This window comes from Nematostella vectensis, chromosome 1 (assembly GCF_932526225.1).
Source record: "Nematostella vectensis chromosome 1, jaNemVect1.1, whole genome shotgun sequence".
Taxonomy (NCBI): Eukaryota; Metazoa; Cnidaria; class Anthozoa; order Actiniaria; family Edwardsiidae; genus Nematostella; species Nematostella vectensis.
This window is the reverse complement of record NC_064034.1, coordinates 5,796,760-5,823,634: the sequence shown is the minus strand read 5'-3', so window position 1 is coordinate 5,823,634 and position 26,875 is coordinate 5,796,760. Positions and strand designations below refer to the sequence as shown.

The following is a 26,875-nucleotide window of genomic DNA, read 5'->3' as shown; positions in this document are numbered from 1 at the left end:
TCATACATTTACTGTATTTTTGGCTGCTAAAAGGGGTGGGGGGGCTTGGCCACCCACCTGGCTACGCCCCTGATGGTCGCGCTTTATGCGGGTAAACTGGGAGGACACCGCGATAACTCGCCGACGCACCCAAATCGCGTTGCGATTCACGGTCGGTTGAAAAAAAAAAACAGTCCAAAACATCAGTAATATAATTATAAAGCCATGGTGCCACCAGTTAGAAGCGAACTTGCGCGTGTCAACTGCTCCTACTCAAGACCATGCAGTTATTTAAGGTTTGTGACGATACACATTCGATGCTTAATGTCACGACACTAACTAGGATGATAGTACCTAAAGCCCTCACAGCACCAAAAGAATTGCCATTTGCTATTTCCATCACGTCCCGATATTGAGCTTGAAAGGAATTCCACTTAGCATTTCCATAGCAAAGGGACAAGGGAAATCCTTGTTTACCTCCTCATCCATTTACTTTTTTGACACAATTGCCTGAATATCCAATAAAGCGCCGCGTGAGCGGAGCCCCATACCTAAGAAAAAGTGGTATAAAGAAAAATATGGGAACAAATATTGGTAACCCATCGACTCGAGTTTTGGTGACGCGGTGTCCGTCCGTCCGTCCCCAAAAAGCATCGTATGACAACCAAACTCGGCAGGTGTCATGTATGTGTCAAGGGAGGTGCAAAACTGTGGTCACGTGGTATGTGACGTCAAAAACAGAAATATTATAATAATAGAAATAAAGCAAAGATTTGGTTGTTTGGAGCTCCGCGATGCCTTAATCTATATATTATTAAACACCCTACATCTGCCTTCTTCGCTAGGAAAAAAATTTCATCTTTGCCAGAACAAAGTGAATTAATTTCTAAAATTCACCTGGCTCACGGGTAAAAGGCAAAAGAGACCAAAGAAAGGAGCAAGAGGAATATCACACTCAGTAACCTCAGTCAGTATACCCCTGACACTGGAACGCGCGATCCTTCACTATCCTGCTATCCCAGAGGCCGCCGCGCCTTCAACAAGCCGACAACAGACCGAACTGGCCGTCGTAGATAATAATATTATATTAATACTCGTGAAATTGGTTTTTATTGATATTATAAGGCACCATTCAAAGGCGAAATTGGATTTCCATCCTTCGAAAGTTTTTATAATGATTCGGAATTTTTTTAAAATCTAATTTGAATTTAAAAAACGCGCGATTTTTAAATTACTGAGAAAGTTTCTCGACTTTCGTGGAATTAAGTACAAGCGAAATCCAACGAGGAAACGGATATTTCTTATCTTTCCTGTAATAATTACCATAGCAGAAACAAAAATAAAGTATATAGCACACGTGCATAACTGAAATTCCACTAACCATTTATCTAAACGCCCTACGGCTGTATTCCTGTGCGTGGTTCATTGTTTTATTAAGACCAACTACTACACTGCCCTTAATGTCGCCCCATGATTTTCCAATGATGTTTTCAAAACATCTCAAATTCAGTTTAAAAAGCTTTTCATTAGAGAAATATAGAAATTAAAAAGAAAGTTAAGGTATGTAATTTACCTAATTCAATGCGCACAACATGCTTACAATTTCAGTTTAAAAAGCATTTCTATAAGAAATTAAATACTACAAAGAAAATGTATACCATTACTTGATTCAATGCATACATAATGACATTTGCTAGTTGACTTGAATATGATAGCATCTCTGGAAATAGTAAGGGCTTGCAAATCACTTCCTCTTGCGCGCTCTGCCATCAGCATATGTTTTGCTCAGCCTTTTCTCCTTCTAATGGGTGTTATGAAAGGGGGTCGTATGCACGCACACCAGTTGGCCGTCAAACTATAGACCAATTATAGTCATATATGTCAGGCTTCCAGAAGAATGAGGTCCACTGGTCGAAACAAATGGATAAAATCTTACTTCATCTATGTGAGTATCTACATTCGTCTTTTGTGGAAATAACATTCGTTCTATCTCGTCCGGTTATTTGCATCGTAATGTATCTGAATTTGTTAAATCCGTTTTTTTAAAGAAACAATTCAAAGATTTTTAGGCTACTATTCTCTTAAGGAAAATATTTGTAAATCATAGTAATACTATTTCCGCAGACCTACCATTATGTGTCCTATTTGTTTTTCCTTTTTGGATCTGCACAGAAACAACATTTTCAAACATAATTAGCTTATTCATGTGAAAGAAAATAAGCATTTAGAGAGTTCAGAGGAAAAATACAAAAGCCTAGTTCGATCACTATTGATCGATAATCTTATCATTTCTGATATTTTAAAACGGTCTTTTTCATGTTTGCCAGTTGTTTGCTTAAAGCCGTTTTTTTTTATGTAGTCCGTGTTTATCGATGAAGCCTTATGGTAAATAACAGATGTATCGCTTTGAAAAATATTACCTGTAGATAAATTACACTTATAGCAGAAGTATTCAGAAATGAAAATATGATTATTAAGCGTGTAAAGTTTTAACTTTTTTATTTTCATTATTTGAAAAAATACCAGTCCTTTTTTTAACGAATGACGATGAAACTTAATTTGGCTAGGTGTAGATATAGTTGCACAAGTTTCAAGGTATACATGTTAGCATAAAGTAAAAGACGTAATTATCGAGGAGACGTATAAAAAACGAAAAAAAGTGAAAAAAGACACTGTAGCTTGTTAAATGGAGCGGCGATTTGCCTTTGCGTGATATCGGTAAGGTGGTGAAGAAAACGGAATTCTATATTGACTTCACTATTACCAGGGCTAAGAAAGATTATTCGGGAAATCCTCTTTCATGTTACTCATCGATTAAGAGTCAGATAACAGTACATAATCTAACCCTTGTTTTATTCATGTCAACGAGGAATTACCCCCTGTTTTTACTCTCGTTTTGCCTAATTCCACGCACCTACGTGAATTCATTTGCCGTCTCAAAAGGCAGCTGGCAAAAAATATCTTCGTAGATTCTAGCATTGTCGGAGAGAGCAAACAATTTCAAGGATATCACTATACTTCTGGAGATTAGTTTTGGATGTTGTAGGTTTGTGTCCTTCTGCTTGATAAATGAGTGTGGTTAATTCAGTGCTACCTTGGAAATGACAGTATGTATCTTCAAGTGTGAAAACGGTTGATTAGTGGCTTGCATGTGCAATGACACTAAGGACATCGTAGCGTTATCTATGAGGGCATTCAAAAAAGAGTTGTGGAAAGCATAGAAGATATAAAAAAGGATAAAAGTGTCAAAGCACGTGATTGCAGATGAATTACACGTAGAGCAACTGGTGCCTTTTTTGCAGTAATATTAGGGATTAAATATAAAGACATAGAAAGTGTAATTAATCATTTTATATGATATCGTAATAAAGTAAATGAGACATCTATAAAGTGTTCGTTCTATAGCTATATCTAAGTTTCAATCTACATCTAACCGGTTTTATGGATCACAAAGAAAAACAATCAAATACATGACGCCAGTGGCGCCTAGATTATGACACACCCAACAAAGTGCGATTGCTGATGATAAACGTGACGCACGCCTAGAAGCACCCGAAAAACACGTCTTTGCTTCAGTTACAGTCAATTGTTTCTTTAACAAATCTTTTATATAAAAAAAACATGTTTAACGGTACAAATAAATACTAAAATTTTATGTAAGCAGAATGGGAATTACTCAGTATTGTTTAATGAGGCAGGTACAAAAGAACCAGGCGTCATGGCTCTGCGTATAGTAAATCAGAAATAGGCGACAAACAGACAAACAGCTATCACTTTTATCAAAGCCCTTACAGTAATCATTAAAGGTAACTAAAAAAAGCTTAAAAACAGTTTCGCTGAAAAACTAAGTCAACGTGACTCTAGCAACAAACTCTATCTATGCATTACAGCCAAAGCAATCTTATTTTCACACTGTTTTCAAGTGATATACTCAATCGTGACAAAAGTGATAAAAGCATGAAATTTGGCACACAAAGAGCTTTTACCCTACCAAATGATATTAGAAGGGCAATACAGCCAAAGCAATCTAATTTGTACACTGCTTTCAAGTTATATAACTGTAATAAAGCCAACAAACGCTTTACCAAGCTATAATAACAACCGTCACTCTGTCACCAGCACCTCGCATGGGACCTGGTCCCGTTCGTGCGGACCCTTTTAACTTCATAAAGTTGTTAAAAAATAACCATCACACTGCCAACAAGGTATAAAGTCGTCACAGTGACACAAAGCTATGTTTCCGTTGCGTTGCCACTAATTAAAACAAATTTGACTCTATATATAATCTCCACTCGGCCACAAGGCTATATAACCATCACGTTGTCACCAAACTATACAATCACGTTCCCATCAAACTATATGACCGTCATACCTACCATCAAGCTATAAAGTCATCACGCTGCCACAATGCTATATAATCTTCACTCTGAAACCAAGCTTTACAACCGTCACGCTGCCACCAAGATATATACCCATTACGCTGCCACCAAGCTATATAACCGTCACGCTGCCACCAAGATATATACCCATTACGCTGCCACCAAGATATATAATCGTCACTCTGCCACCAAGCTATATAATCGTCACTCTGCCACCAAGCTATATAATCGTCACGCTGCCACCAAGCTTGATAACCGTCACTCTGCCACCAAGCAATATAACCGTCACGCTCCCACCAAACTTTATAAACTATCACGCTGCCACCACGCAATACGACCGTCACGCTACCACCAAGCTATATAACCATCACGCTGCCACCAAGCTATACAACCGTCACGCTGCCACCATACTATATAACCGTCACGTTGTCATCAAGATATATCATGCTGCAATCGGAACAAAAGGCTCGGCTGGGACGTTTGGGATAAATGCTGAACTTTATCGAAGAATTCTCTGCTCCAAGAAATTCAAGTCTGAGGGCAAGAGAAGAAATCACCTACCATCCATCTTTACAGGAAGGTTATATTTTACATCTTGCAGGCTCATCCCCTTGGATGAATAGAAACTCCTATTGGTGTTTGTATTTGAAAACCGTTTTAAGATTTCTGAAGGAAGAGATTAAGAGGCATACCTTTTAGGTATGCACAGGCGACAGTGCAGGTTAAGAAGCTGTTATTTATGCCATGAGTCATGTGTTTGAAGAAGAGGGGACCGATGGCGTTTTACTGACGGACTCAAGTAATGCCTTTAATCAAATAAAAAGATCTGTCACTTTGTGAATATTAGATAAACTGTAAGGAAATGGCGCTTTACATCATTAACACTTACAGACGACCGTCGAGGTTATTTTTTTGCGGCGGGGGTGAGATAAATAAATCTACAATTATAAAACAGAGATTAAACATGTGTAGTTAGCTGACGACTCTGCGGGAGGTGGACAAATCGCACCCTTATCTAACTGGTATAATAATCTCAGCAAGAAAGGATAGAAGTATTCCTCTTGTCAATGGATCAAAGAACTGGCTAACAGTGAGGTAATAGCAAAGAGTGTTTGGCGATCAAGGTTACAACTGAAGGTCAGTGACACTTACGAGCCGTTATTGCTTCTCAAAAAATCTAAAAGTGCTTGGATGGAGAAAAGAAGTAGAAAAACTGCCCAAGTTTACATATTTCACGCGTGCGTGCGATTGGAGGTTTTGAAGACCATGTCGACCCTATCCAGAAGGCAATCGGCGACATACTACTTCAAGCATTTTTTGGTCAAACAGAGCCCCTCCCTAACTGCATAAGCTTGTTACCTTGAAACATGACCAGGGAGAGCTCGTCATACCCGACTTACAGTCCCCCACTTAGACGCCTACTGCAGTTTAGAACGTCAACATCAATAACAGCACTACCACTGCCGAAAAACGAATAATATTATGCCTGGCTCCTCTTCACAAGAAGCCTCCAATGTCAAAGCTTCCTAACAAAATTACAAAAAAGATGCAAACCTACGTATTCAGTCATTTGTGACGTCGATCGAGATGTCAACAAAAATACCATCCTCGTTCCCAGGGTCCCACTCTCCCTTTCCCAAGGGGGATATGAGGGGAAGACCCTTGGAACGAGGATGCCAAAACGCATGTGAGAAAACATATGCGCGCGCTAAACCGGTTCCCGTCTTCATGTCTTCTTAGTTATTGCTGAAGAACGTTGCGTGGTTACAACTTTTACCGTCATCTTTATATCTCAACCTGGTAGTCAAATGGTTATTTAACTTCAGGAAACAAATCTGCAAAATTTAGCAGATATTTTTTAGTCTTTGAATTGTTTTTGCATTGTGCGCGCACGCTGCATTCGCAATCGAGAATGGCGACATTCTCACGAGCGCGCGCTGTTTTTGAAACCTACAACAAAACGATATTTTCTTTTTTCGCATACAATTCTCGACTTTACATGATTCTTCGCTTTATTGTGGGTAGCATTGCAATAGAAAATAATTCGCCGATATTTTGTGGTATTGCCGTCTCTGAATTTTAACGGATTTTTAAGGAAAATACGTTGTTTCAGATTTTCCCGCCAAAACTTGGAATCATTCACAGTCGATTCAATCTCCTTTAGCGCGGCCAGGAAAATTTCAAAGATTTGTAGAAAATTCAAATTTCAATCAAATTCAATTCCCTTTTCAGAATTTGAAAGTTTATCTATGCTTTGTTTTGGCTAGATTGATATAAGTGAAAGGTTTTAAGAACTTTAAGAACGTTCAGCCTGAGATTTCAATAATTTTCACTAACATGCAGAGGCTCACATAGCAGGAAAACATTTTCTTTATATTAAATTGGTGCACTCTTAATGCAAAATACAACTGTCATTTATCATTTGTGCAATTCTATTTAAGAAAATGCTTCATTGCTTATTCGCACACACCTATTTCAAATAAGGTTTTACTCGGAGAATGTTTGTATCGTAACCCGCAGTGGTTCATGGGTATCAAGTAAATAAACAAATAAGCGTAAATAAAATACAAATCTAGGTTTCTAAAGCTGTAGAGTTCTTGTTTATGTTCTTATGATCATTCACATGATTTTCAGATACAAAAAATCAGCCGTTAAAACGCTACCCATGAATCGCCGCGAGTTACAAGACATGGATTCTCAAGTGCAACCTTATTTGAAATAGGATACACCAAAATCTGGAAATCGACTCTGGCAGAGTCGATTTCCAGGTTTTGGTGTATCGTATTCATTGTACTGGTACGAGATCGCGACAGTTTAGGCTTTTTGATTCTGCGCAAAGTGGCGCGCGCTGTTTGTTCGATTTTTCCGGTATTAAGTGTGCGCGTGCGCCACAGTTGTACAAGAAAACAAAGCAAAAGGCGCGCGTTTTTTACTTAAAATCGCTTTGACCGAAAAATGAAGTCGGTAACCTCCATTTTTTATTTGCTCAAATAGTTAAATAAATACGGAAAAATGATATACTGAAAAAAGAAAAAAAGTTGGCTTGTAGAAGTTTGTTTATTTTTTATTAAAAGCCGTAAAAATATTTCAAAATGGCGCTTTTTATCGTATAAATAGTGGCTAAAACAGTGCCTTTTAGTGCGATCTCTTGAAATGTGATTTGTTTTGAACGTTTGCTGCTACGGGTTATTGTTTGAACGTAATTTTCTAAAGACTATAGGCACTACTTTTGAAAATTTAGAGTTGTGTTTTTTTCTCGCATTATCAGTAAAAACGCGTCAAAAGTACGCCCCTCTGTTGTGGAAACGAGGTCGGTTACCCCAATTTTTTATAACATTTTTTGAAAGCCCCTAACTTCAATATTGTTTATTCCAAGCTTAAAAAAATCTGGGTTGTAGAACTATTTCAAGGGAATTACCTTAAGCTGGTTTGATCAGAGTGTAGAAAATCAGGTTTAAAAACTACTTAAAAATATCAAATGGATTTCATGAATATTTTAGTTGTAGACAGAATGTATCTTTTTCCTTTGCTCAAAATGGCGACAATTTTAATAAATCATATTAGTCGGTGATAAAATCCGATTTTATCTTGGCTTCATAGCTTATATCTTATAAAGGCTATTTCAAACTACAACTCTATGCAATAAAATTGGTGTCTTTTGCTAGAAGAAGTGCAAAACTCCCGGTTAAAGGTGGTTATAACCTTTAAAGTTCCAAAAATGGCATTTTGGTTATTTTCAGAAATCTTGGGTTTAAATACATTTTGTGACTTTCATTTTAGTCGTCTAATAAAAACATTATAAAAACGTTTATAGCGGAGCGAGCGCGGCCGCAGGCCGCGCGCGGAGCTCCATAGGTATAGAAATATAGTATAGCTATGCGACTTGGTTTTGTGGTCATCGCGCGGTTACCCTGTGGTGTCACAATCCATCCAGTCAATCGTGCAACTCCCAGACCTACGGAGCCCGGTAAGGGACATTTAAAAAACCTACTGCAATTGAGTTTTAATTTTTTTTTTTTCGTGAGTTTCATTTTTTTTTTCGTGAGTTTTATCTTTTTTTAGTATGGCCTTTCTTTCCAATGTACATCCAGTGACACAATAATTCACCATACATGAAGTACCTACCTGGGTTCTACCGCTGCACGTGAGAAGGACCCTTGAGCGAGAAGAGGAGGGTTAAAATTGTCGATAGCAGCATGGATTCTTTGGAAAAGGTGAGGAAAACCAAGAAATAATGCCCTTCTAGCAGAACCCACTTTGTCTCTCTTTTACACGTTGATGTAATTCATTCTCTGTTTGCTTTGCTTAAAGACAGTGAAATATACAGACTCGAATGGCTGCGACATAAACTTATGTCGCACAAATGGAGACAATGTTATTTGTAAATGAGTTTCCTCTTAGTATTAGTCACATTTGCTGTTATTTCCCCGATAATCTGAGACGGATGGGGTACAGCAGAATAGTCATTTGGATCCTTTGCTAACAAGCGTGAAGTTGGTTCCTTATTCGCAGTTCCTTTTTCGTCTGTTTCCTTATTCGCTAAGTTCCTTATTCAAATCCGGGGGGGGGGGGGGGGGGTATAACTTACATGATACCTTTTAATTCGAGTTGAAACGGTATTTAGGCATTACAGTTTATTCAGAACAAGTCCAACAGCATTTTCGTCGGGTAATTCTGGTTGCTTTCACGTGCTCTGCTGCTCTATCTGCTACAAAAGTCAAATTATACAATTCTTGCAATCGCTTTCACTAATGAATCTAGGAAAAGAGAGGAAATCTACCTCTCATCTAATAAATGTATTTGTATATTGGGCTTTCTTTCAAACGCATTAATATATTTAGAGAAGAAATATTCACGCTTAACTTGACTAGATACGCGTGTAGAAGGAATTTGACCTTGCTAACAAAGCTACAATTTGACAGATAGTGCTTGTTGTCAATTAACACCTTTGCTACTAGATAAGGCTCTGACAAAACAAATAGATTAGTGCAGAGACACCAATAGGGAACTGTTCCTTGTTCAAGTTAGTTTTCGCGAATAAGGAAATGGAATCTCCCAACGTCCGATTTCGTTTTACGACATATCCGAATAAGGAATAGATTATGAAGAGGATTGTCAGTGTTTGCTCATCATTTCCCAATAAAGGAAATGACATTTTAATATCGCCCGATTTCGCTTTAACGATTTCTTTCGAAAGAGTTGTCGAAAAAGGAAATGGTATTTCATAACTCCCTAAAAAGAGGGTCGTTTGTGTTTTCTAAACATTCCTCGAATAAGGAAATGGTATTTCCTAACGCCTGATTTCGTTTTAACTACTTATCCGAATAAGGAATAGACTAAAAAGAGGGTTCTTTTATATTTTCTAAACATTTCTTTAATAAGGAAATGGTATTTCATAACGCCTGATTTCGTTTTAACTACTTATCCGAATAAGGAATAGACTAAAAAGAGGGTCGTTAGTGGTTTCTAAACGTTTCTCGAATAAGGAAATGGTATTTCATAACGCCTGATTTCGTTTTAACTACTAATCCGAATAAGGAATAGACTAAAAAGAGGGTCGTTAGTGTTTTCTAGTCGTTAGTGTTTTCTAGTGTAGTACTGAAGATAGTGATGTCTAGTACCTGTGTTGCAAATTTGGTGGAATTTAGGGTGAGAGAAAATGTAGCCACACTAGCACACTTTTAAATATGCCATCTTTTGCAAACAAGTCTTGACTTGCTCTCTAGTCTGTAACCATTTAAATGACTGTTCATCTGCAAAGACATATTGGCCATTTTTATCTTGATGAGAAGATTTATTTGGTTTTCATTTACTTTTTTAGATGGATGTGCTTGCAGTTTGTAATGCAGATGACGAGATGCTACGTTCTATGGGATTAGTAAAGGCTGGCGACCGTTTAAATCGGAAAGCGTTTTGCGAATCATCCAATAAACCAGAAAAAGAAGGGAGCAAAGATAAGAAAAGGAGACTCCTCCATGCTTTTACGTTTGGAAAACAAAAAAACAAGTGTTACTACACAAAAGCAAGCAAATATAAAGAAGTCAAAGAAGATCAGATTGGCTGGAAACATCATAGGAGTGATGTTCAATCGTATGTCTTGGTGCCCCTTTCGAAAGGAGGAGGGAGTCGAAAGGTGGATGTACCTCTTTCAGCCAACAAGTTTGAGAGAATGAATCTTTGCAAATCCTTGTTTTTTGATGATGGACAATCGTTTTATGGAAAAGAATCAAGGATGAGTATGAGCCTTGGAAATTTCAAGAATTAGATCATTTACGTTACTTTAATAGTCAACGGGAAAGAACTTCCCTTTAATTTGTCTAACTACATAGAATCCCATAAAATAAAGGATGTGCGGATCTACTTACTTACAAAGACAATTGATGAAACAAGTAATGAGGAAGAGAGCGAAAGCGAAGGTCCGGGAGGCTCTCTTCGAAGCATGCTATATTCATTGCAACCAGGCAATGAAGAGACAGATCAATCTTTAGTGACGATGGAGGTTGATGCAGATAATGGTGTTGTGCCATTTGCATCTCCATTCTTCAAGAGAGATGGGGGCGCAGATAGTGGTTCGTTGTCAGTTGAATATTCAGTGAAAAGCGAGCCACTACATAGGAAGGAAGAAGAAGCAGATAATGGTTTTGTGTCTGGATTGATCGGCACTTCTGGACAAAGAGATAGGTTACGAATGGAGCAGCTGGAACAATACCATGCTAGCTTAAATGAAGACCGCATTAAAGAACAGAAAAAAGAGGAAGAAAAAGTGAGGCTCAGACGAAAGAAAAAAGTGCGTGGTGCGTGATCGGCCAGACTTCTTGCAGAGCCCGATGAAGATTTCTTCACCGTCAAAGTGAGACACCTCTCTCAGGGGCTCTGCACTCGACGTTTTCCAATGGAGGCAAAAATGAATTCTGTTTACGATTGGGTAGGCTCTCTTGACATACAATATGACACGTTCACATTGTACAACCATTGTGGAACTATTCTGACACCCAATGATAAGATAATCAACCAGTCCACCCTTAGCATGAGGGAAACAGAAAATAACATGGCTATGTCAGAGTCGGACTCAGAAATCTCGTTTTTGAGGCATGGAAGTTCAATGGCTGTATTCGATGACACTTTGACCGACGCCTCTGATCGAATGCTTAAACAAGTCCCTATGATTGCGTAAGTATCTCAACTCACGAAAAAAATTAATAAACTCACAGAAAAAAGACACGCAAAATTGAAAACTAGTCCTCACGACGCGAAAAGTATACCGCACGAAAGAAAATTGCAGTAGATTTTTCAAATGTCCCTTCCCGGGCTCCGTACAGACCCCACTCGATCTTACGCGGTTGTGTGTTTTTACTGCCTCGCTTTGTTCTGCAAAGTTCGTAAGTTCACAGAAGAAAGGCAGCTTGAAAATAGTATTTAATGAGAAAATAAGCGGATTCAAATGGGCTGACGTTTTTGAGGAAACTGTTTGTCGAAGTACGAGCCGATGTAAATTCCCGCCCGTGGCAGCAGCAGCATCTAAAAAGAGGACTAAGAGGAGAGGCTCTACACTACCATTCTATAACTTATTCATTCACGCCTATATCTATGTAAGGAGATCCTGAGGGGAAAAGGCCTTGGATTGATGTCTGTTTTCAGCTATAAAAATCATTTACTTGTGTTGACTAGTTCCTTGCTAGCAGAAAGATCACAGTTTACAACAAAAAACGAACACAAACACTAGGCGACAAACATAAAGCGACAAAAAACACTGCCAAGGTGAGTTTTTGACGATGATTTGTATTGAGAAAATTTTTTTCATTTATTGTTGTGCTTTTATATTGCTCGTTTGTCTGCTTTTTTCCCAACACCGTGCCAGCTTTAGTATGACGTCAAGATGACATATCAATGTCATCTATCCTTGTTATGATTGGCTTTATAATTTTGGCACTTGAATGGCTTTTATTTACCTGAAAATCGCCATGAAAATGTTAAATTCGTAAATACTTACAAGTTCTATAAATTCAGGCGTATATTCCTCACGGTAAGTAAGAATGTAACGACAGAAATACGTAGTAGTCTAGCTACTGTATCTATGACACTTAGCTTGTTCGATTTATACATATGTTTTTAGAGTACAGGGGCCGGTTGCACAAAGCCTGGATAACTCTTATCCACCGGTTAAATCCTTATCCAGTGGATAAAAGTTATGCGAGTGGCGTGATTCGGTTGCACAAAGCCCGAATAAAAGTTATCCAGCGGTTAAAGTTATCCGGATGATAGAGGTCGGATAAAATCTTATCCACCGAATAAATGTGAAGAAAAAACAAAATGCCGTCTTGCTTTCAACATTTTTTTTTTCAGAATTAAGATTAATTTTAGACGCAGTGAAAGTTGAAACACATGCAAACGACGAATTTTACTGTTGGTAAATTTACAATGAACTACGGACTTACATACAGCTTTGGCAGGACTGAAATCAAACTATATTGTCCGTTCTGTCGAGAAATGTGACTCCCAAAGACAGGAAGAGGCTAAACACTATTGCTAAAGAAGACCTTTCTTGTCTTTTTATCCTGTGTATTTAGTCTTTTTTAAGATACAGCAACTTTTTCAACATTATCATAAATACTTTACAGTTACAAGAGAATTTTTTCATCGAAAATATTAAAAACTAAAAATGCAACATATTTTTTTTTTTTTGCTCAAGCTTATATTGTCTGTATCTTGCATACTATCTAATGTGTTTATTTATTTTTATTCAAATAGTTATGGAAAATTAGTAAGGTTACAAATGGGATTTTAAAAATATTAATTTGAAAGAAAAACAAATACCCAAGTTAACTGTTTTCACTTTTATTTAGGTAAAACCACCCAAGGACTACCTGAGGGTCATGGTTGATGCTAAAGGCTGGAAGGCATAAGAATAGGCAAATATAGCTGGAATTTCTTACTTTGATACAGCAGTATAAGCGTAATAGGGTTTTTAGTGCAAGATGCTTTGTGTCAATGATACTGTAAATCTGTAAAACATTTTTTATCAACCTGAAGATAATGAGGAAAGGGGAAATGTTAGGAGAGTGCTCAATCAAGTTGTTGCATTACTGTTAAAGTTTTTATCAAAAATATAGTCCCAGTTTATTTTTTCTCTCTATTGGCTATTTTTATATGCAATTGATAATAATTTGCTGTTCCGCCTCTGCACCCTGAATAAATTAAAATAGGTTTCTAAAAACAACTGGCCAAAGGGTGGGTGCACTAATGTGTATTAATTTCAACATATTCTTCTGAATATTCAGTTGCAGTACATGGAAACTACAGTATGGCATCTAAATCTTTGGAATGCTGTTACATTCTTGATATATTCTTCACAAGGTCAAAGATTGTTATTATGCTGTTTTGATAAAACAAATAAGAATTGACAGTTAGACTCTTGAAAAACATTCTCATCATCTGAGGCACCTTGGACTTTGACAGCCTTTTTTACACCAAGGTTTAGTACTTTCATACTGCATATTTAATATTATTGAATGAGTACTTGCTTGATCCATTTGGAGGGGCCAATACAATTCATAATTACCAGGCAGTAAAAATTGCTTTTTTTAAATTTCATTAAAAAACATTCTTTCAATGCTGGCTCCGCTTTTAGGCAGTGCCTAAATCTATATATTTTATTTTATGAAAAAAGTTTATTTATTTTTTTTAGAAGAAGGTAGTTTACTTCCGGTTCAAAATGGCGGCCAAATCAATACTCCTTATTAATCAAAAATTAAAGCCGATCTGAGCTTGGCTCTATAGCCTATCTTGTAAAAACTATCACCATGCTAAAATTGATAACTTAAGCAAAAAGTGCGCAATTCAAACACATATCCGCCGGATCTAACGTCGTGGCGGACAATCATAGAAGTATGTCATATTGTGTACACATGATTTGATTTAAGTTATCCCTATCACGACCAAACTTTACAAATTAGTTATTATTTGTACGTTTGTATTGACTTATAGCTGCGCTTCATCTAATGGGCTAGACTTGATTGTCTGCCATCTAAACTAATCAGCGCGAACAATGCCGTTAGATGCTGTTATTGTGTACTGCCCGGCCCCCTCTATGTTAGCATGGGATCACCTAAATGCAATATGGCAAGCTTATTCACTGAGATTGAAATTTCCATCTTGCCTCAAATTCTTACATTAACGTCCAAATAAAACGCTAGCGGAAGCGGGGCTTGAACAAAAGATCCCGGAAGTTTGGAAACTAACCTCCAATTTCGCCAAGGGAAATCCTAAAGTAATTAAAGCTACATCATAACATATCTAACCGGTCTATGGTATATCGTCAGTTGCTTTTCATTACCCTCGGAGCGGGGGTCGATCAATTATTCAGGTTATCTATCTCGGTTCGTTTTATGATTTTGGATTACAAGAATTTGAGGATCGTTTCTGGTTCTATTCATTGTGGAAGTGGATAGAGGGGGATTACGGATTCAAGGAGTTGTTCTTTTCAATTGATGCTGGTATAGTTATGAGGTGGTTGGCTACCGGGGTAGGTCGGATGTTTTGGCTTGTATGTTTGGCGCTCCGACTCTCATCTTACCATATGTTTGCTGTTTTAGATTCTCCTCGCCTATTTTTACGAGTACTCTGAGGGCAAAACCCAGCGTCCATCGTGTTTCCGAAAATTCGGTGAGTGAGATATTTCTTTTAATTAGATAAAAGTCTTGTTTTTTAAGCATATCGTGAAGTTAGTTAATAAGACCTGGGATGACTGCTATTTCATCCAATTTGAAATGGAAAATTCAAAGATGAATTTCAATAATGTAAAAATCGTCTTCTCGTATTTTCGAATTGCTTCTTGATTATTTCATTTATCCGTTTACATTTAATTTATTTCCCATTTCTTATAATTTTCTACATCTTTCTTATATCTCTGAGATTTGGTTTCTTAGTGCTTTTAAATAAAAAAAAGAAAATCGACTTCATTTGACTTATGTAAAATGTAAAATCAGACGCAGTTGTTCATTGTTTTTTATGAAACGTTTAAATTTGTAATCTTGCTAGAAAAATCGGTCTCCAACCAGTGCCGCGTAAACGGTGACAAATTTTAATCTTTGGCACCACTAATGGTAGCCTCTTGTATTTGTACAATTAGACTTCTTGATGTCTTCTTGAAGCTTTTAATACAACACAGGCAATAACTATTCCACTTCGCCAGCTGTTAGGTTAAGCCCTAAAACCTAAATCCAAACGCCCTTTGATTTCTGTCAAGACGTTTTCATTTGGGTAAATATAGTGTTATAGAATTTGAACGTGTTGCTTTTCTTTGTCAAATCAAATCAGAGCAATAACGACATGAAAAAGTAAACCAATTTGGATGATTCGTTTTTTATTTGTCTTTTAACTACTGACAGCATGCTGATAGCGTACAGTAAATTGACATTTCAAGAGGGAATCATTTCATTCTTGATCAGATACGTCAAAAACACATTTTATCATATCCGAGATTTGAGGGGATGTTTTCTTAGTCCCAACTTTTGTCCTCTCAAGATGTAAAACTGCCTCCTTTATCATTTTCATCTTAAGTTGCGATTAATGAGAAAGCCTTTCAATTTCCCTCGACTCGTTGTATGTTTTCATTTGTTAATAATCGTTTCACCCATTTATAAGCTTTGCCAAATTTAAATTGCGTTTCGCCTTCAAAATCTCGGGCTAATTCATTTTTAGAGTATGAAATGGAAATAAGATAATCAGATATAAATAAGGTAGCTCTATCACTTGATTCCAAAGATAATTCCAACCTCCCCCTTAAAGGGAATTTGCAGGCCCAGGGAGGGGAATAGGTGTGCCTGGTTTAGTTTCAATGCCAATTCAAATACAATACAATTTTTCCCTGTTTCATTTTGTTTGTGCCCATGTCTGTAAAAACCCCTGAAACAGTGAAACAAGTGTTCTAACGTATTTATACTCTCTGTTTCTCAAAATAACGGTGCTAGTGCAAATAGCGAATGACAAATGGAAAGGCCTGTTCTAGGACTGACCTCTGATTATTGTATTAATTATTTTGTATTATTTGTAAAAAATAAATAAATAAACTAATCGTATAATTCATCAGAAATATGACGAGGCCCAAATTGCCATATTTTCCATTCGCTATTTGCACTTGCAATCTTTTAAGGTGTTTGAAAGAAACGTGCTAAAACTATTCCCGTTACGCTCTCCAGTTCTGAGATACATAGCAGTGTTGCTTTCTGAAAACAAAGGGAATTTTTTATAAAAAGACTATAAACGTTGCATCCGCTTGAATAGAAAGAGGCATTCTACAACTAATATCCTTATACTTATGATAATCTTATCAGACCATTTCCTTAAAAGTATCTCAATTGGTAGGAAGTCGTTTGTCCATAAATGCGCTCGACCAGTCGACCGTTGATTATGATGTAAATGGCTACTCATTTTAATGAGACAGCAGATAGACTAATTTATTTTTCCAAAATAGAAAAGAGCGAAGCTAAAAGGAACAATTCGCTATTGAAATAACGGCTGTTTGATAAATCTAAAGTCATTTTCCGGCAAAAGATGAATTTGTCGTTTTTTTTTTTTAAGAATCCAGGGTAATACGACTCCTTATGGATAGAACCATCCGTGGCTTTTTACAATTTGACAACTCTGATGGTTACAATGTTGGCGTATGGGCAGGTTATTGAGAAAAGGGAAAGGTCTGGGCTGTGAAAAGCTGGAGGGGCCGCAGGGTGTTTAGCCAAATCTATCTATCTATCTACTCCCCCCCCCCCCCCCCAGAATCGTGGACTTTGTAACAGAATAGCTGGTGGTATGTAGCGAAAAATGGCTTAATATGGCTCTGGTAGTCTGTGATATAAAATGACTTTCTGGTAGTTTGTGTCTTGTTTACAACTAAACACCTGGTGTTTTTATTTTCGCACCTTGCATTGTTTTAGAATAAAATCACCAATTCAAAAACTTTCAAGCTAACGGAAACAATGCGCAAATATTGCTTGATGCGAGAATATCATCGTTTAACATTTGCCTTCGTCGTCGTTAAATATCAACATGTTTGTCACTTCTTTTCCAGCGTCTTCTGGCGTAAGGAGAGATGTGTGGCTATCGCTGAACGGCGGTTTTTTCTTGCGTCACCTAAAGACGGACGAGCGATTCGTAGCCAACAAGCCGTCCTTCACCAACTATTTAGAGACATTTGACACTCCTGTAAAATATGGTGATTTTTATGGGCAGAGATTGTCGACGTTTTTTATTCCGCCAAAAAGCGGGGAGTACAGATTCGTGGTGACCTGTGACTCCGTGTGTGAGATTTCACTGAGTGAAAGCGAAAATCCGATGTACAAAAAGACAATAATCGTTATTGGTCAGAAAAACAGGACAGCGATCGACGAATGGAATAAGTAAGTACCATTACAGGCCCGTACCCAGGATTTTTTTTTTTTTTTTGGGGGGGGGAGGGGGTGGGAAATCCGAAAAAGTAGACCTAATTCTTCCGGGGGTGGGGTTAGGGGGTTGGTTAGGGGGTGAGTTAACTGATAAAAATCTTACCACACCCAATAGAAAAAAGGAATTTTTTGTTATTATCCTTCGTTATTATTTATCATTGAAAATGCAGTGGTATGTTCGCAAGGAAACTCCAAAATATCAATCTAAGAATGAAGTCTGATTTACGATATTTTATTGAAAATATATTGGTTACTTGTTAGAATTAGCCGATGGAAATGGATGCTTACGTTATTTACGATATTTGATTGAAAATATATCGGTTACTTGTTTGAATTAGCAATGGAAATGGATGCTTATGTGACTCGGAATTGCGCGGGAGCATATAATGGCGGCGTGATTGGCCTTGTTTTAGATTCTTTGATGGCGGTTTGAATCAATTCGCAAAAATGTTTTATCAAAAACTTTCGATAAAGTAATTGCATCTTGAAAAGATTTCGTATGAAGTATTTTGTTGATTATTTATAATCGTAAATGAGTAACCAGAAACCTGTTAAGGAATTGTATACGTTCACGTTTCATTAGATATCCTGGTCAGCAGTCATGCTACCAAAGGCTTAAAGCTCATGTGATTTACTACTTGGAAGGGCTGCATTCTAACTACAAATATAGGGATCACATGAAGCTGCGAGTGGTTTTCCCGGACTCGGATGAGCTTCGAGTTCTGGACCAGAACGTTCTCATGAATTACTCAACTGGTAGGTTCATTCATGGTGTTGAAGGAGAAAAGACGTGATATGGGGGAGGTACTATTATTAACGACACTGTTAAAATGTATGAGAAGGAGCTCACGAACTGTACAAACTTAATATGAGTTGCCATAGCGCAATCAGCTATTACGTAATCAGCTATTACTTGTATACGGGCTTCTGTTAGATGTCTAAGCTGGCATACTTGTCCGTAACTTCAGCCCTGAACTGTTTCTTGCTGAGACGCGAGTGTGGCATACAGTGCGGAGGAAGCGCCTTCACGGTACTAAAGTCAGTGAATCCAATTACAAAGGTCTGCACTGCATACAAACCATCGCTTTCTCCGGCCAATTACTCGACACCAACACCCTCTTCAGGTAAGTTTCGTTTCGAATTCCTTTTTATCTATACTGTTATCCCCTAACACAATACTTGTCCTGATCCCCTAAATCCGTTGGTAATCTTCCTTTCACTTGCTTAGAATCACCACTTCATGTGATGGTCAATGTAAAAAGCTCAACAGAAATGATGGTACAGTGGAAATTCATTGAATACTTCGACACTAGCCAGCTCTCCGGTTTTAGACTTAGCTACAGTTACGTGACAAGCAAAGGGAGTCTGAGGACGTACCAGATGATGGTTGGTCCAAAGAGCACGTCAGTCAACCTACATGGATTCAGGCCACACACGACATATTGCATCAAGATCACGTTCTTTGCGAAGAAGGAGGAGTCTGAGCCTAGGGAATGTACCTTCGCCACAACTTTTCAGGGCTGTAAGTTGATACCTCCTTGGTTTCATTATCCCCACCTCCACCACCTCCACCTCCTCATTCTCCTCTTCCTCAACCTCCTCCTTCTCCTCAACCTCCTCCTCCATAGCCACCTCCATCTCCTCTACAACTTTCCACTTTATTTTAGTCCCCATCAAGGCTCCAAAGATTCGATTTGTTCGAAATATGAGGCTAGAAGCCATCCAAATCGCGTGGAATCCAATCCCTTCGTCGTTCAGTCACGGCGTGATTCAGGGATACCTACTTAACCTAACCAACCTCAATAAGACTAAAGCTCCAGACGTGGTCGTAGAGAGTGGAAGTGACGTCGTCTCCATGGTGATCAGTGGGCTCGAGAAACTAACGTTGTACTGTGTGCGGATGTTGGCTTTTACCGAGGTGGGCAATGGGCCTTATAGCGACTGCTACGAGGTGCTAACTTGGACAGAAGGTAAATCCTTGATAGACACCTTATTTTTATTTTTTAGGTGTCTATCCATATATCAATCGAGGCACGTACTATTTTCCCTACCTCTTGCGTTTGTTACCCAGGCTACTTGTTTATCATTAAAAATGCAGCGGTTTATTTGCAAGAAAACTTCAAAATAACAATACGAATAAAATCTGATATGTTATTGACTATATTTGATTGAATATATCTTGGTTACTTGTTTGGATTAGCCAATGGAAATGGATGCTTTGTATGAGTCGCAGTTGAGCGGGGGCATAAAATAGCGGCTGCAATGTCAAGGCACAGGAAGGTCACTACATTGTATTGCCCAGACTTGATAGCGGTCGCCTATCAATCATGATACGCCCATGGTATAAAACCTCTCGTTCTTTTTATGTACCGTTGCAGACTACTTACCCACAATGACCATAACAAACAGAACAAGCCCCTACGCACTAGATATCCAGTGGGAAGCATTACCAGGCTACCTGCTCGGACACCTGACCGGGTACGCCTTGTCGTACACACCTGTAAGCAAAACAGGAGTCAAGGTCACTGGCGCTAAGCCGCGGCTTGTGAATATAACCGCTAACACCACGCAGTATCGTATCGCAGGCCTCAGTGCTTACACTACGTACATAGTACTCGTAAGACCGCTGACTAGTACCGGACTTGGAAGTACTTTAGATTCAACACTTGCAGGTTAGTATTGTGTAATATGCAGATATGGTGTAAGGTGCTAAGGAACCTTTCAAGGTATAATTACAGAGTCAAAATCACTAAGATAGACTGTATTGTACACAGCAGACTAGTCTGCTGTGTACAGTATACCTTGTGACCCATAGTTAACTAGAAAGAGTGATAGAAAATATAATAAAAGGCCCTCCTAGTACGTAAAAAAATCGGTTTAACAAACAGCCTCGATTTGAAGCTATTGGCTTTTCCTTTACTTATACCTGTAGTGTGTGATAAGTTTAATGATACTGTTCTGTTATTCGTTTTCAAACGAATATTATACCCGACCAATTCAAAGTTGCAGAGGCCATTAAAGGTGTTTGGGTTTTTACTCTCAGAAACGTGTCGGTGCCCGAAGTTCATGACCGCCGCATGGAGCCCAGTCCCTCCTTACACTGTTGACACAGGACAACCAGTTCCGAGCGGAATAATCCCTGAAATCTTATCGAACATGTTAGTTCTTATTTGCGAGACCTGCAAAGAGTTTAACACCACCACACTCATGTACACACCTATGCCGTCGCGATCCAAGCGCAACACAAATCCTGCAGCGACAGAGATGGCTGATTTCGCGTTTCCTTTGCGAGAGAGTCGTGCGGTGAAATCCGAGAAAGACTCACCGTACATCCCTTTACTGGAGGTCCCTGGATTCGCATACCTCACGACAAAAAAATCGCAACAAGTTTACGCAAGACAGGTTGCGAGCTCCGTATTCCAGTGCTGGCCGATCATGGTGTTGAGTTTGGCGATGACGCTTGTTGTGGGCTGCATCATATGGTTCATGGTAAGTCATATGAACACACATCATATGCCTTAAATCTCTTTAGGGAAGGGCCATCTATATATGATTTGTGGAAGTAGGCGAAGTATTATGAACCACACTCTTTTTTGTTTTATAAGAATCTATTTTTGCTTACGTCCAGCCTGACTAAGATTTCACTAATTTTTAACAAAATGCCAAGGTTCACATAGCAAGAAAACATTTTCTTTATATTAAATTGGTGCATTTATCATTTGTGCAATTCTATTAAAAAAAAAATAATTGCTTATTCGTATATGCATTAATCTGGTTTGATTAGAGTGTGCAGAAACAGGTTTGGAAACCTTGCGCCGATCGGGCGATCGGGCACTCTTTTCTATCACAGAAGAACATTCTCGCTTCAAAAGGTCCAAGGCTTTTTTTTATTTTATTGTAGTTTTTTTTCTGAAAACGGATTATTGTTTCTACCAAAACCGTCAAAAAGTCGCAATTTTTGTTCTAAGATGTTATTTTTCTTTAAAAGTGTGTCAATGTCACGTTTACGAGTGAGGGCTTCGTGTTGTAGCTTGACCACCACGTGATGCCAATTTTCAAATGTATGCCGTGCGCAATGATTTGTACAACATCTTTCGCATAATAGCATTTTACATTCAAAACAGTAAGATTCTTTCTTGCGCGTATGTGTTTGACAGTACATCTGCTCGTTTGACTGTGTCCCTTTATTTGCTCAGCTTGCGAGCCAACGTCCTTTGTGGTCCTTGCGTTTGTCTCCGTTGAAGCATTATTCGTCTGCACCCGGAGCATTTCGTTAAATCCATGCATAAACGTCTTATAGTCGTATACATAGAAATTTGTCTGTAGTTTCTTTATACCCTCACTTGATATTTTTGTGTCTGCTCGGCAAATCGGACATTTGATAACTCCTCCTCCTTTAAATAATTTTTTGAGACATGTTAGGCAGAAAGTGTGATGGCAATCACAATTTTGGTAGTTTTGTCTCCTCATCGAAGTTCTCTTCACACAAGCAACAGCAAATCAGCTGTTCCATTAAATCGCCGTTGAACTGGCCTTTCATCTCGGTTGCGTGAGCTTTTGATTTTGCTCTGGAACGCTTGCAATTTCACTTCTAAAAAGACTAACACGAAGACGCCATATAAAAGCCCGCTTCCCAGGCGTCTAGCTTTGAGCTTTGAACTTGGATGCCATTATCGGAAAAACAGCAAAACAATAAGAAAATAACACAAAATAAGGAATCAAACTCGATCAAAATTTGTCATTTTTGAAAAGTTCGAGTTAACAAGGAAAAGTTTATTTAGGTTAACCCGGCTAGTCCCCCAGAAGTTATGTATCGGAGTCGGGTTAGTAAGACGAAAAAGAAATAAAACCTCTTTCTAAATCCAAAGAATTTCGAACTCAGTTCAGAACAAGTAAATAAAATACGAAGTAGTCGGATAACTAAGAATGGAATTCAGAAAAATGATTGTAGACTTGTTTTTTTTAGGAGACGGTGTCTAACCCTCGCCAGTTCCAGCGCAAATTCTACATCGGGATCACTGAGGGCGTCTGGTGGGCATTCATCTCCATGACAACTGTCGGGTAGGCTGTTATCGATAAATCCCGCTGTCAGTGACCGACTACTTTGTTTCCATATGAATCACCAATAAATGAATCAATCACAAATTAATCAATCAGTCAACAATTAATCAAACAATTACCAATTAATTATTTAGTCTATCACATTTTAATCAATCAATCCATAAACAAAACGAGTAAACTTTGAACAGTGTTGTAACATGGCCCTAACATCTGACCCGGCCATTCAACATCATTTCATAACATAAAATAACAAATAGAAAAAATAAATGTTGCTATTTGTATAACGCAAATTATTATCGCACAAGATGATAAAAGCACTACCCCCCCCCCCCCCCCCCTCCTATGTAAGTACGGGCCTGGTCCAAAGCGACCCATTCTTTTTGGGGTGCTGCAGGTACGGTGACAAGGTGCCTTCTAGTAAGATAGGCCGAACCTTCGCCATTTTGTGGTTTTTCGTCGGCCTCGTCATCGTTGCTATGCTTGTGGGCTCCATTACGTCATCGCTGTCTGTCAAAATCCTGAACGAGCAGCAAAACGTTAAGCAGGAGAGAAAGGTAAAAATGTTCAGAATTTTGGTATGTTATTTATCTGCTACCTTTTGTTGTTGCCGTTATTTCTTTGTTGTCGTTGTTGTGAGAAGTGACATTTAGGGTAAGATAATTTGGTTATTCTGTGTGTCACGCAAGTTGGATGAGAGCCTTATCCAAGGCTTTTAGAATAACGGCTCAAAGGCACGCAGGAATCGTTGGGAAGCAAAATCTAAGCCGCCCAAATCAAAGGCGTAGCCATGATTTTTACAAGAGGGGGCTCAGAAGACCCTTTCAAGGCATTTTCTCCTGTATTTTACATATAGTCTCATTCATTTACTGTATTTTTGGCTTCTAGAAGGGGGGCAGGACCCCTGGCTACGCCCATGCAAATATATCCCATCCAGGGATTGAGTACGACAAAGATGAAAGATCCATGACTTTTTAACTTTTTCATTAACCTGATCATTCATTTCGATTGTGAATTACTTGTATTGATGATTTATCGCTTGGGCAACATGCTGCATTTCAAAATGCTAAAAAAGCATGTTTACCCTCCTTCATCTCTTTAGATGGCTTCCCTGGATAGTTCGCTCGAGTACAAAGTGCTTCTCAACGTGGGGAAACAAGGCGCTAAACGTGAGTATCAAGATGTCTTATATGATGCTGTGAACATCATGTGAACATCAGTCCATGCCTCTTAGTCCATGTCTTCTAATAATAAAGACAAGGCTCCTCTTCTTTAAACGTCACATATGACGGTCAAGAAAGCAAATTCTAGCCATGAAGCTAAAGCTAAATGAATGTGATCCATATCAATACAGGCTACAGGCTTTTCGCTAGTTAAAAAATCGGAGACAGAGTATAGGGAGTGGTGGCGTATAAGTACTCACGCGTGCCTGATGCGCCTTATATGACTTCGACTCGACCACGTCGTATCTTCGCTCTTTTGATTTCGCATTTCAACGGCAAGGGGGGCGATTTGCTTTGTTATTTCTGTTTAAATCCCTGTTTTCTGCTCCCTTTCACCTTTCAACCTTTTTCAAATAAAAATAACGTGCTACCCAACGTTTTATAGTTTTGTAAAGTTGTATATACTTCTTATTTCGGCAGGAGAGACTTACTCAAACATAGAAAGTCTTGTGAAGGCGTTCAAACAAGGTCGAGCGGAAGGCATCGTGGTTGATATGTACATGGCCGGATTCCGGACAGACTTGTTTAACGGCACGTGGTACAAAGTGTCAAAAATCGTCAACAGTAGGTTCTGGTATGGAGTTGGTATTGGCCGCAACGTGTCCGAACTCGCTCATCTGTTCCGCGACTACGCAAAGAACAGGCAGGAAATACGCATTGCCTCACTAAAGAAGGCCCGTGATAGTGCTGATGTCGACACAGTAAGTAAGCCTCCCGTCAAGGCCTATACATATATAGACACTTATAGAGAAGGGAACGTGGACGAGGAGGAACGGGGGAGCATTTTACCTCGACCCCGACCCCGCCTCTTTAAGGCTGCCAACTACCTAACGTATAACAATGTTACAAACGTTACCAGAGCAAACTGCGATGATTTCTTATTGTTGAATGGCACACTATTGAAAAGCATCATGGGTCTCGTCATATTTTTAGAATACATATGGGTAAATAATGTGATGAGTAGTCTTAGAATTACCATTTGTCCTACCCTGTTTGCGCGAGTAAGTTTCTTTAAATAAGTGTATCGTCCTTTTGTTTGCTCTACAGCACTTCATGGCGCAATCCCTGGAAAGAGTCCGCCGGCCAGATTTCCTGGATTCTCGTACCACGATTTTCCAGGTCACGATATTCATTTTGCTGTCGACTCTGTGTGGGTGTTCCATTGTCGGGATGCTCTTCCATTTATGGAGACGGGATAAACATCACGATGTGCAAAACACGGGTGAGATGCGGCCACAATCAGCCTAGTCCCTCAAGTTGGGTCCCTGGCGTTCTTACAGGGTTTCCTGTCGCACAGTTAAACTTTGAGGAAGGGTGGGGCGAGCTCGTCACCACACAGGAAACCCGCATCCACAGGGAATCCGCAGGAACCCCTTATACAAGGCGGGGCCACGATTTTTTAGCAGATAGATTGAAATGGAGATGGTTTTTATTTTAAATCTTGTGATTTTCTATTGGCGTCCTCAATTGTTTAAAAGTACCTTCGACAACAAATCAAGATTGGGGGCCCTGAACCTATGAACCTTGGACATTTATGATTACACTGGAAAACAACTCTGGAAAGGCACTGAGTTTTCTTTCTTTCTTTTATTCATGGTGGGTAAGGACTGGTTGATTGGATTATTTCCTGTATATTAAAACGTAACGATACGATGACCTTGTGATTTTTTTTTCTAGACGTTTACCAGTGTCGTGAGCATTACCTAAATACTAAGGAGGAAATGAAGCAAGTGCTGGACGAGTTCCACCGACGAGTCTGTAGGACTTACCTTACGCTAAAGGCAAAGCATCGACGCGAAATCAAAGAGCTAGTAAGACTCAACAGACATGCGCGAGCCAATGGACAGGCTACCATCTGGATTTGATGTCTTTTACATTCAACATAATCCAGATCCTCTTTGGAACTCTGATTGGATTCCATGTGGTTTATAGGGGTTGTGACGTAAGGGATCCGGATATGATGTCATGTACATTCAGCATAATCCAGGGCGCTTTTCGGTACTGTGATTGGATTCAGTGGTTGGTAGGCATTGTGATGTACGGGAACCGGATATGACGTCGTATCAGCCTACTCCAAGGCGCTCTATCTTGCTCAGGTTTCGCACTATGGGAGATTTGGCCATGAGCGAGAATAATAAAACTTTTTTCTGAAAAAAAAACTAATTATTTAAACATTTTACACTGGGCAATATCTCTTCTCAAATGCGCGCTATTTACTAGTTATTACGCAAAGAAATTATCGATTATGGTCCAAATGAATTGTCTTTCTCTTCTTTTGATAGCCAATCGCTAACAAAAAATATAGATGGTATGAGAGTGTACGGCAAAAAAAATGTAGCACATTATGCAACTGCTTGATAGTGTTAATCAGAAGAAACCCTAACCTTGTTCCCAGGCTGCTCTCCTCATTGAATGCCGGATCTCAAGGGAAAAGGATTATCAAGAAGTGGCGCAATAGGTATTTCATAGAAAGGAGAATAGAACCAGAAAAAAAGTGTAGAAGATGTCGCTTGTAAAACAAGATAAAAATTCATATATATTAAAACATAATTTACACTGAACAGGGGAAAGCCTTAAAATTTTAAAGTGACATTATTCAAAATCCTCTCCTCGGGGCGGCATTATGGACTACTCAGACGTTGAAAAGGTTGAAAATAAAGGAAACTACTTCTAATAGGCAAACTAGGAAAGTGTAGTTCCAGAAAATATCCATACCCCCCCCCTTCCTATTTAAGGGGTGGAGGTATGACCCCCCATCCCTCTGGAATTTCCAACCCCCTGGAAAAAAATAAATACA

General features: G+C 38.8%; 1 protein-coding gene across 3 annotated transcripts; it reads left to right on the top strand.

Annotated features, from left to right (window-relative positions):
- Positions 1-1,715: 1,715 nt before the first annotated feature.
- Positions 1,716-26,639, top strand: LOC5519070. Of its 3 annotated transcripts, none has more exons than XM_032363887.2 (15): positions 1,728-1,924; positions 14,951-15,020; positions 17,425-17,752; positions 18,381-18,553; positions 18,766-18,921; positions 19,026-19,319; positions 19,465-19,767; positions 20,176-20,469; positions 20,841-21,286; positions 22,764-22,858; positions 23,253-23,412; positions 23,958-24,024; positions 24,499-24,779; positions 25,126-25,300; positions 25,756-26,639. In XM_032363887.2, the coding sequence occupies exons 1-15, from the start codon at positions 1,877-1,879 to the stop codon at positions 25,941-25,943; spliced, it is 3,078 nt and encodes a 1,025-aa protein (XP_032219778.2). In that variant the 5' UTR covers positions 1,728-1,876; the 3' UTR covers positions 25,944-26,639. The 3 variants fall into 3 exon arrangements, with proteins under 3 accessions (XP_048579217.1, XP_032219778.2, XP_032219779.2); XM_032363888.2 differs by lacking the exon at positions 1,728-1,924 and adding an exon at positions 14,122-14,880; XM_048723260.1 differs by lacking the exon at positions 14,951-15,020 and having other exon boundaries at positions 1,716-1,924.
- Positions 26,640-26,875: the final 236 nt, after the last annotated feature.

What these genes read in the sequence shown, in the direction of transcription:
- LOC5519070 (XM_032363887.2), top strand. Translation starts at nt 1,877, where the DNA reads ATGAGGTCCACTGGTCGAAACAAATGGATAAAATCTTACTTCATCTAT. An exon ending in ATCGTGTTTCCGAAAATTCG is followed by an intron (nt 15,021 to 17,424) that starts GTGAGTGAGATA and finishes CTTCTTTTCCAG; the next exon opens with CGTCTTCTGGCGTAAGGAGA. An exon ending in GCTGCATCATATGGTTCATG is followed by an intron (nt 21,287 to 22,763) that starts GTAAGTCATATG and finishes TGTTTTTTTTAG; the next exon opens with GAGACGGTGTCTAACCCTCG.